The following is a 16,926-nucleotide window of genomic DNA, read 5'->3' as shown; positions in this document are numbered from 1 at the left end:
GTTTCTTGGAACAGTATGTTACAGAACCTTTAAGGGAGCAAGCTATCTTAGATCTGGTCCTGTGTAATGAGACAGGAATAATAAATGATCTCTGAGTAAAAGATCCTCTCGGAATGAGTGATCACAGTATGGTTGAATTTGTAATACAGATTGAGGGTGAGGAAGTAGTGTCTCAAACGAGCGTACTATACTTAAACAAAGAGGACTACAGTGGGATGAGGGCAGAGTTGGCTAAAGTAGACTGGAAACACAGACTAAACGGTGGCACAATTGAGGAACAGTGGAGGACTTTTAGGGAGCTCTTTCATAGTGCTCAACAAAAACATATTCCAGTGAAAAAGAAGGGCGGTAAGAGAAGGGATAACTAGCCGTGGATAACCAAGGAAATAAAGGAGAGTATCAAATTAAAAACCAATGCGTATAAGGTGGCCAAGGTTAGTGGGAAACTAGAAGATTGGGAAAATTTTAGACGACAGCAAAGAATGACTAAGAAAGCAATAAAGAAAGGAAAGATAGATTACGAAGGTAAACTTGCACAAAACATAAAAACAGATAGTAAAATCTTTTACCGATATATAAAATGGAAAAGAGTGACTAAAGTAAATGTTGGACCCTTAGAAGATGCGAAGGGGGATTTAATAATGGGAAATGTGGAAATGGCTGAGACCTTAAACAATTATTTTGCTTCAGTCTTCACAGTAGAAGACACAAAAACCATGCCACAAATTGCTGGTCACGGGAATGTGGGAAGGGAGGACCTTGAGATAATCACTATCACTAAAGGGGTAGTGCTGGATAGGCTAATGGGACTCAAGGTAGACAAGTCTCCTGGTCCTGATGAAATGCATCCCAGGGTATTAAAAGAGATGGCGGAAGTTATAGCAGATGCATTCGTTATAATCTACCAAAATTCTCTGGACTCTGGGGAGGTACCAGCAGATTGGAAAGCAGCTAATGTAACACCTCTGTTTAAAAAAGGGAGCAGGCAAAAGGCAGGTAACTATAGGCCGGTTAGTTTAACATCTGTAGTGGGGAAAATGCTTGAAGCTATCATTAAGGAAGAAATAGCGGGACATCTAGATAGGAATAGTGCAATCAAGCAAACACAACATGGATTCATGAAGGGGAAATCATGTTTAACTAATTTACTGGAATTCTTTGAGGATATAATGAGCATGATGGATAGAGGTGTACCGATGGATGTGGTGTATTTAGATTTCCAAAAGGCATTCGATAAGGTGCCACACAAAAGGTTACTGTTGAAGATAAAGGTACGCGGAGTCCGAGGAAATGTATTAACATGGATCGAGAATTGGCTGGCTAACAGAAAGCAGAGAGTCGGGATAAATGGGTCTTTTTCGGGTTGGAAATCGGTGGTTAGTGGTGTGCCACAGGGATAGGTGCTGGGACCACAACTGTTTACAATATACATAGATGACCTGGAAGAGGGGACATAGTGTAGTGTAGCAAAATTTGCAGATGACACAAAGATTAGTGGGAAAGCGGGTTGTGTAGAGGACACAGAGAGGCTGCAAAGAGATTTAGATAGGTTAAGCGAATGGGCTAAGGTTTGGCAGATGGAATACAATGTCGAAAATGTGAGGTCATCCACCTTGGAAAAAAAAACGGTAAAAGGGAATATTATTTGAATGAGGAGAAATTACAACATGCTGCGTTGCAGAGGGACCTGGGGGTCCTTGTGCATAAAACTCTTTTAGAGTCTACCTATAAAACATAAAACATTAAACCGTGCCACCCGACCTGGATGACACACCAGACATTTACAAGGCCCTTTTTTTTTTCCTTTTTTTGGTTTTTTTTTTGTGTTTTTCTTTTTTTGGGGGTTTTTTTTTTGGGCACTAAAATCACCTTTTTTCCCCAGTGCCCCCTATAAAAGGGAAGGGGACACTAAAAGCACCGGCAATTAAAACAAATTAAACTTTAAAATGTAAAATCAAATTAAAATTTGGTTGCCGGGCGTGATGATGCACTCCAGTCCCTCCGGTGCCCACCTCTCGCGGAAGGCCGTGAGGGTACCGGTGGATACCGCGTGCTCCATCTCCAAGGACACCCTGGACCGGATGTAAGAGCGGAAGAGAGGCAGGCAGTCAGGTTGAACGACCCCCTCGACCGCCCGCTGCCTGGACCGGCTGATGGTCCTTGTGCATGAAACTCTTTTTGGAGTTCACCTGCAAAAACATAAAACATTAAACGGTGCCACCCGACCTGGGTGACACACCAGACATTTACAAGGCCCTTTTTTCCTTTTTTTGGTTTTTTTTTGTGTTTTTCATTTTTTTGGGGGGTTTTTTTGGGCGCTAAAATCAGATTTTTCCAGTGCCCCCTATAAAAGGGAAGGGGACACTAAAAGCACCGGCAATTAAAACAAATTAAACTTTATACTGCATCTGCCATTCATTTGCCCACTCACCTAACCTGTCCAAGTCACCCTGCAGCCTCTTAGCGTCCTCCTCAAAGCTCACACCACCACCCAGCTTAGTGTCATCTGCAAACTTGGAGATATTACACTCAATTACTTCATCTAAATCATTGATGTATATTGTAAATAGCTGGGGGCCCAGCACTGAACCTCGCGGTAGCCCATTAGTCACTGCTTGCCATTCTGAAAAGGATCCGTTTATTCCTACTCTTTGCTTCCTGTCTGCCAACCAATTCTCTATCCACGTCAGTACATTACCCTCAATACCATGTGCTTTAATTTTGCACACCAATCTCTTGTGTGGGACCTTGTCAAAAGCCTTTTGGAAGGCCAAATACACCACATCCACTGGTTCTCCCCTGTCCACTCTACTAGTTACATCCTCAAAAAATTCTAGAAGATTTGTCAAGCATGATTCCCCTTTCATAAATCCATGCTGACTTGGACTGATCCTGTCACTGCTTTCCAAATGTGCTGGTATTTCATCTTTAATAATTGATTCCAACATTTTCCCCACCACTGATGTCAAGCTAACCAGTTTATAATTCCCTGTTTTCTCTCTCCCTCCTTTCTCAAAAAGTGGTGTTACATTAGCTACTCTCCAGTCCATAAGAACTGATCCAGAGTTGATAGACTGTTGAAAAATGATCACCAATGCATCCACTATTTCTAGGGCCACTTCCTTAAGTACTCTGGGATGCAGACTATCAGGCCCTGGGGATTTATTGGCCTTCAATCTCATCAATTTCCCCAACACAATTTCCTGATTAATAAGGATTTTCCTTCAGTTCCTCCTTCTCACTCGACCCTCTGTCCTTTAGTATTTCTGGAAGGTTATTTGTGTCTTCCTTTGTGAAGACAGAACCAAAGTATTTGTTCAGTTGGTCTGCCATTTCTTTTTTCCCCATTATAAATTCACCTGATTCTGACTGCAAGGGATCTACGGTTGTCTTCACTAATCTTTTTCTCTTCATATAGCTATAGAAGCTTTTGCAGTCAGTTTTTATGTCCCCATCAACCTTCACTGGAACGCAGGGGGGTGGGGGCGGGTGGGGGGCGGGGGGAGAGGGGGTCAAAATTTTGAATGGGTTTCGGAGGGTAAAGAGTAAAAGATTATTTCCAGTCATCAGTGGATTGGTAGCATATGGTCGGGATTCATACATGAATCATAATGGGGAAATCTGAATAGCTTTCCTCCTGTAAAGGATTATTTAGAATGTGGAACGTATTATGTATTAACATAAGTGATCATTGAAACTGAAATAATCAGGATATTCAAAATCAAAACAAATAAACCTGATATAAAAAAATTAAAGCGTATGGGATGAAAATAGGGAAATGGGATTCGAGTCGTTAGCTCCAATATGAAGTTAGCAAAGGCACAGGTACAATTGGACAAGTCGCTTTCTTTTGTGCTGAAATTTCAATGTCCTAATCAATGTTTATCACTCAACCCACCTCACTAAAAAAACAGATTATCTGGTCAGTTATCTCATTGCTGTTTGTAGGAGCTTGCTATGCACAAATTGGCCATCACAATTTCTTACATTAAAACATTGACTACACTTCCAAAGTACTTTATTGGCTGTAAAGCGCTTTGGGACATCCTGATACATAAATGCAAGTTCTCTCCTTCATGCAAGTAGGAGACACCAATTAAATCTCAATTTCTGATTACAGGATTACATCAAGAAGATCAGAAACATATCTGATCAACAAAGAGGAAATCTTATTGGCTTTCATACAGTTACAATAAATCTACAGCTGCTTTGTATTATGCACTGTTCCCAGCAGAGTCTCTGGGCCTCAATACCATTTACAACATCATAAAGATGTCGCTCCACTGAAGGGTCTAAGGTGCCAGGTCAATAGAATCATCTTCTCATGATAGGGTTCATAAATGATGCTTTGAGGCAATTTGTCACATTTCTTAATGTGTTGTACTTGGCCAGACATTAAATTCCATGTTTTATAGTGTCCTGGCCAACATTCCACAACCAACATCACGAAAAACAGATTATCTGGTCATTATCACATTGCTGTCTGTGGGAGCTTGCTGTGGCCAAATCGGTTGCCGCATATCCTTACATTACAACAGTGACTATCTTTCAAAAAAGTACTTCATTGGCAGATGGAGTATAATGTGGGAAAATGTGAGGTTATCCACTTTGGCATAAAAAATAGAAAAGCAAATTATAATTTAAATGGAGAAAAATTGCAAAGTGCTGCAGTACAGAGGATCCTTGTGCATGAAACACAAAAAGTGAGTATGCAGCTACAGCAAGTAATCAAGAAGTCAATGGAATGTTGTCCTTTATTGCAAGAGGTATAGAGTATAAAAGCAGAGAAGTCCTGCTGCAACTGTACAGGGTATTGGTGAGGCCACTCCTGTAGTACTGCATACAGTTTTGGTCTCCGTATTTAAGGAAGAATATACTTGCATTGGAGGCAGTTCAGAGAACATTCACTGGGTAGATTCCTCAGATGAAGGGGTTGACTTATGAAGAAAGGTTAAGCAGGCTGGGCCTATACTCATTGGAGTTCAGAAGACTGAGAAGTGATCTTGCTGAAACATATCTGAGGGGGTTTAATAGGGTACATGCAGGGAGGATATTTCCATTCAAATGGGAAACTAAAACTAAGGGACATAGTCTCAGAATAAGGGGCCGCCCATTTAAAATTGAGATGAGGAGGAATTTCTTCTCTCAGAGGGTTGTAAATCTATGGAATTCTCTGCCCCAGAGAGCTGTGGAGGCTGGGTCATTGAATATATTTAAGGCGGAGATAGACAGATTTTTGAGCGATAAGGGAATAAAGGATTATGGAGAGCGGGCAGAGAAGTGGAGCTGAGTCCATGATCAGATCAGCCATGATCTAATTAAATGCCGGAGCCGGCTCGAGGGGCCAGGTGGTCTACTCCTGCTCCTATTTCTTATGTTCTTATGAAATGCACTGTATAAATGTGATTTATTTCTTTAATACAGGTGATGCAAGGTTTTTAAGAAGGTTTTGAACGAAGGGAGGAGATAGAAAGGAGGGGTGATTTTTGGAGAATGTTCCCAGAGCATGGCATGGTGAATTAATGATCAGCACACACAATTAAACAAAAGGAGTGGAAGGCTAGTAGTAATCCAACTTCTACTTTCGGCATCCAAAATCCATATGCAGAGCTGTTAGATGTTGGATTTGATATAAGCTAAAGGACTGGCCACTCTGCACCAACATCATATTTTAGAAGAGTGCCTCCTACTGATCTGAATTTTTCCATTGTTCACAACAGTCATTAATTGGGAAGCGATCTCATTTTGCCTTTTTACTGATACATAAAACACCCACTGCAAACTTACATCTCTTCACTTACACTCTGGTCTACTTTAGCTGTTTACTAAACTGCGATAATCTCCCTGCACTCAACCCAGAGCTCAATTCTGCCAGCACTCAGAGCAATTAGCTGTGTAATTAGAAGGCTCACCATTGTTCAGTGGATAAATGAACTGCCTGGTGTGGTAATGTGGAAGTCAATGGAGTGTAATATTGGGCGACGTGAAAAACCAATGTTCCACCCGATCCTGCAGGTTTCCCGCTCGGCAAGTCAGGTTAAAATTATCCCCATTATGTTTACAACATCATCGCTAGACACTTCCTCTCCACCTCCCAGTATTCATGTAACCTCCGAGGAGAGGCAAAAAACAGGGCCAAAGGTTGGGGGGGGGGGGGCGCGTGGGCGGGGGGGAGTGGAGAGGAGATCTGGATAATTCCTCTCTGACCCCTCTCGGGATGATGGAAACCAGTCCCTGCAGCCACATTGACTATGCTTATGTTACCTAGACATCACAGTATAAAGCAGGAGCAAATATCAGATACAGCCTCAAAAATAGTTTAACATTTCTCTTCTAGCTGGTCTGAACTTTGGGTTGCCAACTATGATTGAATACATTGCTGGAGGATTCATTACATGACTCCAACCACCCAGCCCAGTCAAACAACCTTTATTCCCATCTCCAACATTTTTGTAACGAATAAATAAAAATCTTCAAAGACATTTGGCAGAAAAATCACAATTTTTCCAATGCCATTTATCTCGAGTTTGAGCGCAGCAATGTCCATTAGATTCATTTTTAATTCCTGGAGACTCCAGGACAAACCTGCAGCGTTAGCAACCCAACTGAACTGGAAGTGGCTACATTTTATACCAAAGTGTATGAAGGGTCAGAGAGTGCAATCAATTAAAGGGAAGTACCACCCCTACCCCTACATCCTGTCTCTAAACCTTTTCCTACAGGCCAATATACGTTGCTCTCTTGCAGTTGGATTCGGATGAATTTATATTGGGGGACAAAGAAATGGCAGACCAATTGAACAAGTACTTTGGTTCTGTCTTCACAAAGGAAGACACAAATAATCTTCCCGATGTACTACGGGTCCGAAGGTTTAGTGAGAAGGAGGAACTGAAGGATATCCTTATTAGGCGGGAAATTGTGTTAGTGAAATTGATGGGATTGAAGGCCGATAAATCCCCAGGGCCTGATAGTCTACATCCCAGAGTACTTAAGGAAGTGGCCCTAGAAATAGTGGATGTATTGGTGATAATTTTCCAACAGTCTATCGACTCTGGATCAGTTCCTATGGACTGGAGGGTTGCTAATGTAACACCACTTTTTAAAAAAGGAGGGAGAGAGAAAACGGGTAATTATAGACCAGTTAGCCTGACATCAGTAGTGGGGAAAATGTTGGAATCAATCATTAAGGATGAAATAGCAGCACATTTGGAAAGCAGTGATAGGATTGGTCCAAGTCAGCATGGATTTATGAAGGGGAAATCATGCTTGACAAATCTTCTGGAATTCTTTGAGGATGTAACCGGTAGAGTGGACAGGGGAGAACTAGTGGATATGGTGTATTTGGACTTTCAAAAGGCTTTCACACAAGAGATTGGTGTGCAAAATCAAAGCACATGGTATTAGGGGTAATGTACTGATGTGGATAGAGAACTGGTTGGCAGACAGGAAGCAGAGAGTCGGGATTAAAGGGTCCTTTTCAGAATGGCAGGCAGTGACTAGTGGAGTGCCGCAGGGCTCAGTGCTGGGACCCCAGCTCTTTACAATATATATTAATGATTTGGATGATGGAATTGAGTGTAAAACCTCCAAGTTTGCAGATGACACTAAACTGGGTGGCGGTGTGAGCTGTGAGGAGGACGCTAAGAGGCTGCAGGGTGATTTGGACAGGTTAGGCAAGTGGGTAAATACATGGCAGATGCAGTATAATGTGGATAAATGTGAGGTTATCCACTTTGGGGGCAAAAACACGAAGGCAGAATATTATCTGAATGGCGGCAGATTAGGAAAAGGGGAGGTGCAGCGAGACCTGGGTGTCATGATTCATCAGTCATTAAAGGTTGGCATGCAGGTACAACAGGCGGTGAAGAAGGCAAGTGGTACATTGGCCTTCATAGCAAGAGGATTTGAGTATAGGAGCAGGGAAGTCTTACTGCAGTTGTACAGTGCCTTGGTGAGGCCCCACCTAGAATATTGTGTTCAGTTTTGGTCTCCTAATCTGAGGAAGGACATTCTTGCTATTGAGGGAGTGCAGCGGAGGTTCACCAGATTGATTCCTAGGATGGCAGGGCTGTCATATGAGGAGAGATTGGATCGACTGGGCCTGTATTCATTGGAGTTTAGAAGGATGAGAGGGGATCTCATAGAAACATTCTGACAGGGCTGGACAGGTTAGATGCAGGAAGAATATTCCCGATGTTGGGGAAGTCCAGAACCAGGGGACACAGTCTTAGAATAAGGGGTAAGCCATTTAGGACTGAGCTGAGGAGGAAAGTCTTCACTCAGAGAGTTGTTAACCTATGGAATTCCCTACCGCAGAGAGTTGTTGATGCCAGTTTGTTAGATATAGCCAAGAGGGAGTTAGATATGGCCCTTGCGGCTTAAGGGATCAAGGGGTATGGAGAGAAAGCAGGAACGGGGTACTGAAGGAATGATCAGCCATGATCTTATTGAATGGTGGTGCAGGCTCGAAGGGCCGGATGGCCTGCTCCTGCACCTATTTTCTATGTTTCTATGTTTCTGTTGTTGGTTTAATTTCTGCACTTTCATTTATAGAGAATGTTTCCTTCCCTCCCTCTCTCTCCCTCTTAAGTAGTTTCCTGTAGATCAGCAAAAGGTTCTCGACTGTGATGTTAAGTTACAATAAACTCTTAATTCCAGCAGTCAGAGGAGGAATTCTAACTTCACCGTGACCTGGAAACTTTCCCAACTACCTAAAACGTAGCCTGGATATTGTGAACAGGCTATGTTTTAGGCAGTTGGGAAAGTTGCCAGGTTTCACAGAACAAATCTGAAAGAAATTTTCCATCTCAGTGGTGCTGAGCCAATAGCTTGAGGCTGAAATATGTATCCCACTAATACTATATAAGAACATAAGAACAGAAGAAGTCGGAGCAGGAGTAGGCCATACGGCCCCTCGAGCCTGCTCCGCCATTTAATACGATCATGGCTGATCTGATCATGAATTCAGGTCCACTTCCCTGCCCGCTCCCCATAACCCCTTATTCCCTTATTGGTTAAGAAATTGTCTATCGCTGTCTTAAATTTATTCAATGACCCAGCTTACACAGCTCTTTGAGGCAGCCAATTCCACAGAATTACAACCCTCTGAGAGAAGAAATTCCTCCTCATCTCAGTTTTAAATGGGCGGCCCCTTATTCTAAGACTATGCCCCCTAGTTCTAGTCTCCACTATCAGTGAAAACGTCCTCTCTGCATCCACCCTGTCAAGCCTCCTCATAATCTTATACGTTTCGATAATCAGGCTTATGTAACCTGAGTTTTTCCCTGTGTCCATTCATGTGCACAATGTGGCTGCCGCTCCGGAACCAAGCCATTCATTTCTGTTTCCACTTTTTTCTCCCCCTTTTCCTTTTCTATCTATCCCTCCCTGACTGTTCCCTGCCTAAACCTCTCCATCTCTCTTTCCTCCTTTAAGATGCTCCTTAAGACCAAGCTTTTGGTCATCTGGTGTAATTTCTCCTTATATGGCTCTGTGTCAATTTTTTTGTCATAATATTTCTGTGAAGCGCATTGGGACGTTGTACTACGTTAAAGGAGCTATATAAATACAAGTTACTGGTCGCTCACGGCTGGCGGGTGGGCAGGTGCGACCTTCTTTATGTTGGCTGGCTCCAGCGTTGAACTCACCAGCACATTTGGTCAGTCCCTAAAGGCAATGGAGGGGGAAGAGTGATTGGGAGAGGGAGCGCAATGAGCACTTGCTCTACGGGTACACGCCATCCATTGAATTTATTGTGGGTCCACGTTTCCCAGATATAGTTGGCCACTCCCCATAGTATAAACACTGGGTGAAAGTATGTTCCAGAATACAATGAAGTAGATTTTAATCTTTATCGCCTGGGTGGTTAAGAGTTGCTTGGGCAGAGCACTGAAATGAAATTGTAGCACAGAGAATCATAGGCGGATAGCAGAACCTGCCCGAGTTTCCTTCCATTCATTCAATGCTGCCTGAGGAAGAGTGTTCGAAGATCTGGCCCCCAAATCTGGCACCAAGCTCATGGTCTACAGGGCTGCAGTGATACCCGCCCTCCTGTATGGTGAAGGAGCATGTGTGTGCACTAGGTCCGTGCAGCAGAGCTGGTCTCCAGTCGTCTTGGTTAACCCTTGCCATTGGATCAAGACCTAGCTCTGTCAAGCCCGTGTGGTGGCTGGTGTGCAACGGCCACCCCATGTTAAAAGAATCCATGCACAGGCATCTTCCACCCTTCAATATGTAGTTCGGGACCGAGAATGTCAGGTCCCTCATTGAAACACCTGTGAACTCATCCCTTTTTGGTGTGGAAGCGGGTCATCCTCGATAGGAGGGACTGCCTAATACTAATATTCAGTTCAACAGAGATTAATTTGGGAGTCTGTTACCAGTGTGTGATCCGCCCTACCAGATGTTTCCTTTCTGATCCCCGAGTTCCCGCCAGGTGATGCCTGATGGTAAAGACGAAAATCTGCCCAAGGTTGGGTCTGTTGACAGGGATGGGACATTTTGCATGATAGCATTGCATACAACAGATCAATTTCTTTCAGATCAGCGTTCATCTCTCCTCACCCTTCCTCCTTTTCCCTGTCCGTTTTCGCACCTGGAGTAAAATGCCGGTTTGTCTCTCAGTCCGACGGTGGGTGCACCCGGAAACATCACAGACGGTCTTTTCTCTTTTTAAATGCGACATTGTTTCATCCAGATGTGAATAGCACTTACAGGGACTCAAAGACTGGGTACCGACTGCAACAGGACACCAGCAGTTTGAATCAGGACGCACTGAAACTGGTCTTGGGTTCCAGACAGCTCCTTGACATGTGTGGCATTTTGTGTTTTAGAATGAGTGGCTACAATCAATAACACGATTCCGTTTGCGGAACTATCTATTAGCCCCGAGTTTCACCAAATCTATTTTATTCGGCAGCGAGTTCGGCCTGAAGCAAAGTGCAATAATCCCCGCCTATCTGAGTCTCCTACCTCTCTCTCCACCCACTGCATGAACCTTTACTCTCCACCCTCTAACCTTGTTTATCTTTTACACTGATTTGGCTCCCCGCGCAATAGAGGACGGAACATAGACTAATATATAATAATTCCCCGAGTATTGTAGTGAACTTCATCAGCAAATCGCTGAACTGAGGGTGTTGGGCAGCTCAGTAATATTGAAACTGAGAGTGAGAGCGGTTTGAAACAGGAAGTGCTGAGCAAACATGGCTTCCAGAGAGCAAGCAGAACATTTCACAGAAGATTTAAATTGCTCCATTTGTCTGGATTTCTTCACCGATCCGGTTTCACTGGAGTGTGGGCACAACTTCTGCCGCTCCTGTATCTCACAGTGTTGGGGAAAGAAGGAGACAAAGTCCTGCCCGGAATGCAGAGAGGAGTTTCCAGAAAGAAACCTCAGAGCCAGTTGGGCCTTAGCGAGTCTGGCGGAGAAAGCACGAAAATTAAACTTGCATCCGAAAGAGAAGCAAAGTAAACTTCACTGTATGAGACATCAGGACGAACTGAAGCTGTTTTGTGAAACTGACAAGAAACTGATCTGTTACACTTGTACAGATTCGCGGGAACACAGAGAGCACCGCTGCATACCCATTAAAGAAGCTGTTAAAATCTACAAGGTAAAAGGAAACAGATTTGATCACATTATTTTATCACGTTTTCATGGTCTAACAATTTTATTCTGTGATTTTCTCTTCCAAACCCAGGGTCGGGTGAAATCTTCCTTAGATTCCCTCACAGAGAAGAAATCGGCGGTTCTAGAAACTGAGCGACAGCAGAAACAGAAGATATCCGAAATAAAGGTAAGTTCACCCTGAGCTGATTTTCTGGGAGCTCGGTTAGTTTTGTTCCCTCTATCGCGGTACATTAATTAGTTTCACATTTCATTTGGTAGGAACAGTCGAGCAGTCTGCAGACACACATCACATCCGAGTTCGCTAAAATGCACCAGATTCTCACTGAGAAAGAGCAGCGTTTAATCCGAGATCTCAGGGAACAAGAGGGGAAGATTGTGGAAACAATGGAGAAAAATCTTCGAGAGATTCAAGAGAATTTAAATTCTGTTCAGGAGAAACTCTCAAAGCTGCAAAAACAGATGGAGCAAAAAGACGGACTGATATTTCTGAAGGTGAGATTATATTTCAGTTTAGTTCAGTGAAAGTGCTGTCAATAACTTGTATTTATATTGCACCTTTAACACAGTAAAACGTCCCAAGGTGCTTCAAGAGTATTATAGGACAAAAAAAAATGACACAAAATGATGGGAGATAATTTTGAAATAAATGCAGCATTTCCCCAATAATTCAGAACAGATTTAAACCGATCAATTGCTTTGTCTATTCTGGGGTGGATCTGTCACCGAACCAACACCCACCAATATTTATAGTATCCTGGGAATACCTGCAACCTCCCTGGGAATGAGTTATTGTGATATTGACACTTAGCTTGTAATTATTCCTGTGTTGCCCAAGTTTAATATTCTCCCGCCACTCACATTACAATCCAGTTACAGTTACATGTAGTGTCTGGTACGGTGGGTGTGAGAGTCACGGGGGGGGGGGGGGGGGAATTTTAACCCCAATAAATGGGCGGGTTGGGATCAGGTGAGAGGTTAAAGAGCTTTAAATAACTGAAGCCAACCCGAAGGCACCTGTAACCCACTGACCTTCGGTTTTAATGGAGGTGGGATGGAATGGACAGCCAACCCACTCCCAGGCATAGGGTCGACCATTTAAATATTATAATGAGGCTGGTGTGCCTCCGATTTATCCAGCATTTCAAATTTAACTATGGCAGGCCTTGGAGAACCCATCAGCTAAAATAAGGTGAGGACTGTCACCCTCACCCACCCCCGTGATCAGAGACCCTCCCCCACGAGGCCTCCGATCATCTTCCCACCCCTAATCCTCTGGCCCCGTGCTTCCCTCTCCCTCCCCCGGTGCACCGGCTCCCATCTTCTCTTCCTTCCCCCCCCACCGATGCTCCGACCCTGAACATCTCTCCCGCCCCCCCACCTCCGATCCTCCAATCTCAATGCTCTCTTTCCCCCACCACCCTGCCCCCACCGATGCTCCGACCTCAATCTACTTTTCCTTACCCCACCCCCTCCCACGATCCTTTGATCCTGATGCTTTCCTCCCACACCTGTTAAATTCAGCAGGACCTGCGGTAAACCCATTCTCTCGACTCTCACGTCCGCTTCCTAGCACACCGCTCCCAATTTGTCTCCCGATTAAAACTCTGGCTACGGTGCCTGTTCGTGGGACTGATGTTGATTTCCAGTACCTGTTAACACAAATCAGATTTTTCAACTATATCCTGTTTCTTTCTTCTGCATTTAACAACTTTGATGTAATTTCTGTTGTCTGGTTTTCAAATATATTGTACATAGAATTATATAGAATTTTACAGCCCAGAAACAGGCCACTCAGCCTAACTGGACCATGCTTCTCTTGATGCTCTACACGAGACTCCTCCCACCCTAGTTCATCTAACCTTCTCGGCTTATCCTTCTATTGCTTTCTCCCTCGTGCTTATCTAGTTTCCCCTTGATTATAAGAATATAAGAAATAGGAGCATGTGTAGGCCATTCAGTTCTTCGAGCCTGCTCTGCCATTCACTAAGATCACGGCTGATCTTCTACCTCAACTCCACTTCCCGCACTGTCCCCATATCTCTTGATTCCCTTATTATCCAAAAATCTATCGATCTCTGTCTTGAATATACTCAGTGACAGAGCATCCACAGCCCTCTGGGGTAAAGAATTCCAAAGATTCACCACCCTTTGAGTGAAGAAATTTCTCCCCATCTCATTCCTAAATGGCCAACCACTTATTCTGAGACTGTGACCCTTGGTTCTAGACTCCCCAGCCAGAGGAAACATCCTCCCAGCAACTACCCTGTCAAGCCCCTTAAGTATTTTATATGATTCAATGAGATCACCTCTCATTCTTCTAAACTCTAAGGAATAAGGCCTACTTTCATCAATCTCTGCTCATAAGACAATCTCTTCATTCCAGGAATCAGTCTGGTCAACCTTTGCTGCACTCCCTCTAAGGTATATCCTGCCGTAAGTAAGGAGACCAAAACTGTACACATTACTCGAGGTGTGGTGTCACTAAGGCCCTGTATAATTTTAGTAAGATTTCTTGGGGCCGAAATTGCCCACCGCTGGAAATGGGGTGCACCAACCCGTTTCAGTTGATTTTACCGGTACGGTGGATGCAGTAGTTCCTTGAACTAAATTCCGCTCTTTGGCTTTTTTTTCCCGGAGTGTTTGTCGACAATGACTAAATGCTGTGCAGTGGCTTTCTGCGCAGCGCATGCACAGAACGCTTCCGGGTCGTTCGGTCCAAAGGCGTCACACCCTGCGACTGCGTTGAATAGATTTGTGCATGTGTACAAAAAGACAGCTTTGGGGTCGGGTAGGGGGGAGAGCCAGGAAGACATGCCGGGGTGGGGTGGGGAGAGCAGGGGCAGACACGATGGGAGGCTAGCAGCGGCAGACACAATGGGGGGGGGGAGCAGGGGTGGACACGATGGGGGGGGGGGAGGAGGGGCAGACACGATGGGGGGGGGGGAGGAGGGGCAGACACGATGGGGGGGAGGAGAGGCAGACACGATGGGGGGAGGGGGGCAGACACAATGGGGGGAGGGGGTAGACACGATGGGGGGGAGCGGGGGTAGACACGGCGGGGGAAGGGGGCAGACACAATGGGGGGGAGCGGGGGGCAGACACGGGGGGGGGGGGAGGGAGGCAGACTCGACGGGGGGGGAGGGAGGCAGACACAACGGGGGGGGAAGGGCAGACACGACGTGGGGAGGGGCAGACAGGAGGGAGGGGGGGAGACGCAACAGGGGGAGAGGCAGACATGGCATGGGGAGCGGGCGAGGGGTGGCCGGGATGGGGGAGAAGACGGACACAACCTGGGGAGGGGGGGGCAGACGGGACGGGAAGCGATGCAGACACGACATGGTGAGGGGGAGGGGCGAGGGGCAGACATGGGGGGAGGGCACACAGACGTGACATGGGGAGGGGGGCTGACGGGACTGGAGGGGGGCAGACACGAAGGGAGGGAGGCAGACAGGATGGGGGAGGGGGAGACGATGGGAGGGCACAGGACAGGGCAAAGGGAGCAGGACACAGGGCACAGGGCAGGGCATAGGGCAGGGCATAGAGCATAGGGCACAGGGCAGGGTACAGAGCATAGGGGGCGGGGCACAGAGCATAGGGCACAGGGCAGAGCATAGGGCACAGGGAAGGGCATAGGGCACAGGCACAGAGAGTAGAGCAAAGGGCGAGGGACAGGACACAGGAGTCACTCAGCATTCCCAGGACCTTCATAGATGCTCCCCTTCCAATGACAAACCCCTGCGCCAACACCCCCCTCCCCCGGCTCTCTCCCCAATGACCCGCCCCCCGGCTCTCTCTCCATTGCCCTCCCTTCCTTGTCTCTCTCCCCCCTCTCTCCCCAGTCTGTGTGTGTGTGTGTGTGCGTCACAGTCTGTGTGTGTGTATCAGTCGTGGCCCCCCCGACCTGAGAGAGAACAGCCCCGCAGGTCGGGCTATAAAAGAGCTGGAGCGGCGGACCTGGGATATTGTGGCCGCCTTCGACCTATGAGGGAACAGCTCCGTAGGTCGAGCTATAAAAGTTCTGGAACGGCATGCCACTTCAACCTCCAGCGCAAGCTGCTCCAAGTATGTGATGATTTTGAGTTGGGCGACTGGATGACATCATCAAAACCCTGGTCGCCGTTTTGGAGCATTGGCAGGAACATCGGCAGGGCCCAGGTACAGAGGAATGGGAAGGTCGGGGCGAATGAATGGCGAGATGAGGTGAATGTTTATGGCGGAGGAGTGTTGAGAGATTGTGGAGGAAGTGCGACAGATGAGGGTACGGGTTCCAGAAGAGCCGAGGGCCCAGGGGCAGCACGGGCCAGCCCACACTGCGATATGTGTGCGCCCGAGGTCCATGCAGCAGAGTTGATCTTCAGTCGTCCTGGTTAATCCTTGCCAGTGGACCAAGACCTAGCTCTGTCAAGCCCGTGTGGTGGCTGATGTGCAACGGTCATCACACGTTAAAAAAATCCACGCACAGGCATCTTCCACCCCCTCAATTGGAGTTCAGGACTGGAACACCTGTGAACTCTTGTGGAAGCAAGTCATCCTCGTTCAAGGGACCGCCTATGATGATGGGTGTGAGTCTGTGTGTGTGTCACTGTGTATGTGTGTGTGTGTGTGTGTGTGTGTGTGTCTCCCCCTCCTTCCACAGTCTCACCCCGTCTCTCTCTCTCCCTACCCCCCCGTCTCTATCTCTCTCTCTCTCTCTCTCTCTCTCTCTCTCTCTCTCTCTCCCCCCCCCCAGTCTCTCTCTCCAAACCCCCATCTCTAGCACACCCCCATCTCTCCCCGACCCGCCCTCTCTCCCCCCTTCCCAATTCTTCCTCCCCCATCTCTCTCTCTCCCTCCCTCCTCATCTCTATCTCTCCCCCCCTCTCTACTCCCCGTCTCTCCCTCCCTCCCTGTTTCTCACTCTTTCCCCCCCCATCTCTTTCCCCCGCCCCTGTCTCTCTCTCTCTCTCCCCCCGTCTCTCTCTCTCGCCCCGTCTCTCTCTCTCCCCCCGTCTCTCTCTCTCCCCCCGTCTCTCTCTCTCCCCCCGTCTCTCTCTCTCTCCCCCCGTCTCTCTCTCTCCCCCCGTCTCTCTCTCCCCCCCGTCTCTCTCTCCCCCCCGTCTCTCTCTCTCCCCCGTCTCTCTCTCTCCCCCCGTCTCTCTCCCCCCATCTCTCTCTCCCCCCATCTCTCTCTCCCCCCATCTCTCTCTCGCCCCGTCTCTCTCTCTCGCCCCGTCTCTCTCTCTCCCCCCATCTCTCTCTCTCCCCCCGTCTCTCTCTCTCTCCCCCCGTCTCTCTCTCTCTCCCCCCATCTCTCT

General features: G+C 46.6%; 1 protein-coding gene across 1 annotated transcript in view; it reads left to right on the top strand.

Annotated features, from left to right (window-relative positions):
* Positions 1–11,066: 11,066 nt before the first annotated feature.
* LOC139229712 (zinc-binding protein A33-like) overlaps positions 11,067–16,926 on the top strand; it is a 31,146-nt gene continuing 25,286 nt past the window's right edge. The window contains exons 1-3 of the mRNA XM_070861244.1: positions 11,067–11,615; positions 11,703–11,798; positions 11,891–12,124. Coding sequence (XP_070717345.1) covers positions 11,205–11,615; positions 11,703–11,798; positions 11,891–12,124 — 741 coding nt within the window. The 5' untranslated portion in view covers positions 11,067–11,204. The remainder of the gene's footprint in view (positions 11,616–11,702; positions 11,799–11,890; positions 12,125–16,926) is intronic.

This window comes from Pristiophorus japonicus, chromosome 19 (assembly GCF_044704955.1).
Source record: "Pristiophorus japonicus isolate sPriJap1 chromosome 19, sPriJap1.hap1, whole genome shotgun sequence".
Lineage (NCBI taxonomy): Eukaryota > Metazoa > Chordata > Chondrichthyes > Pristiophoridae > Pristiophorus > Pristiophorus japonicus.
This window is presented reverse-complemented; position numbering and strand designations above follow the sequence as displayed.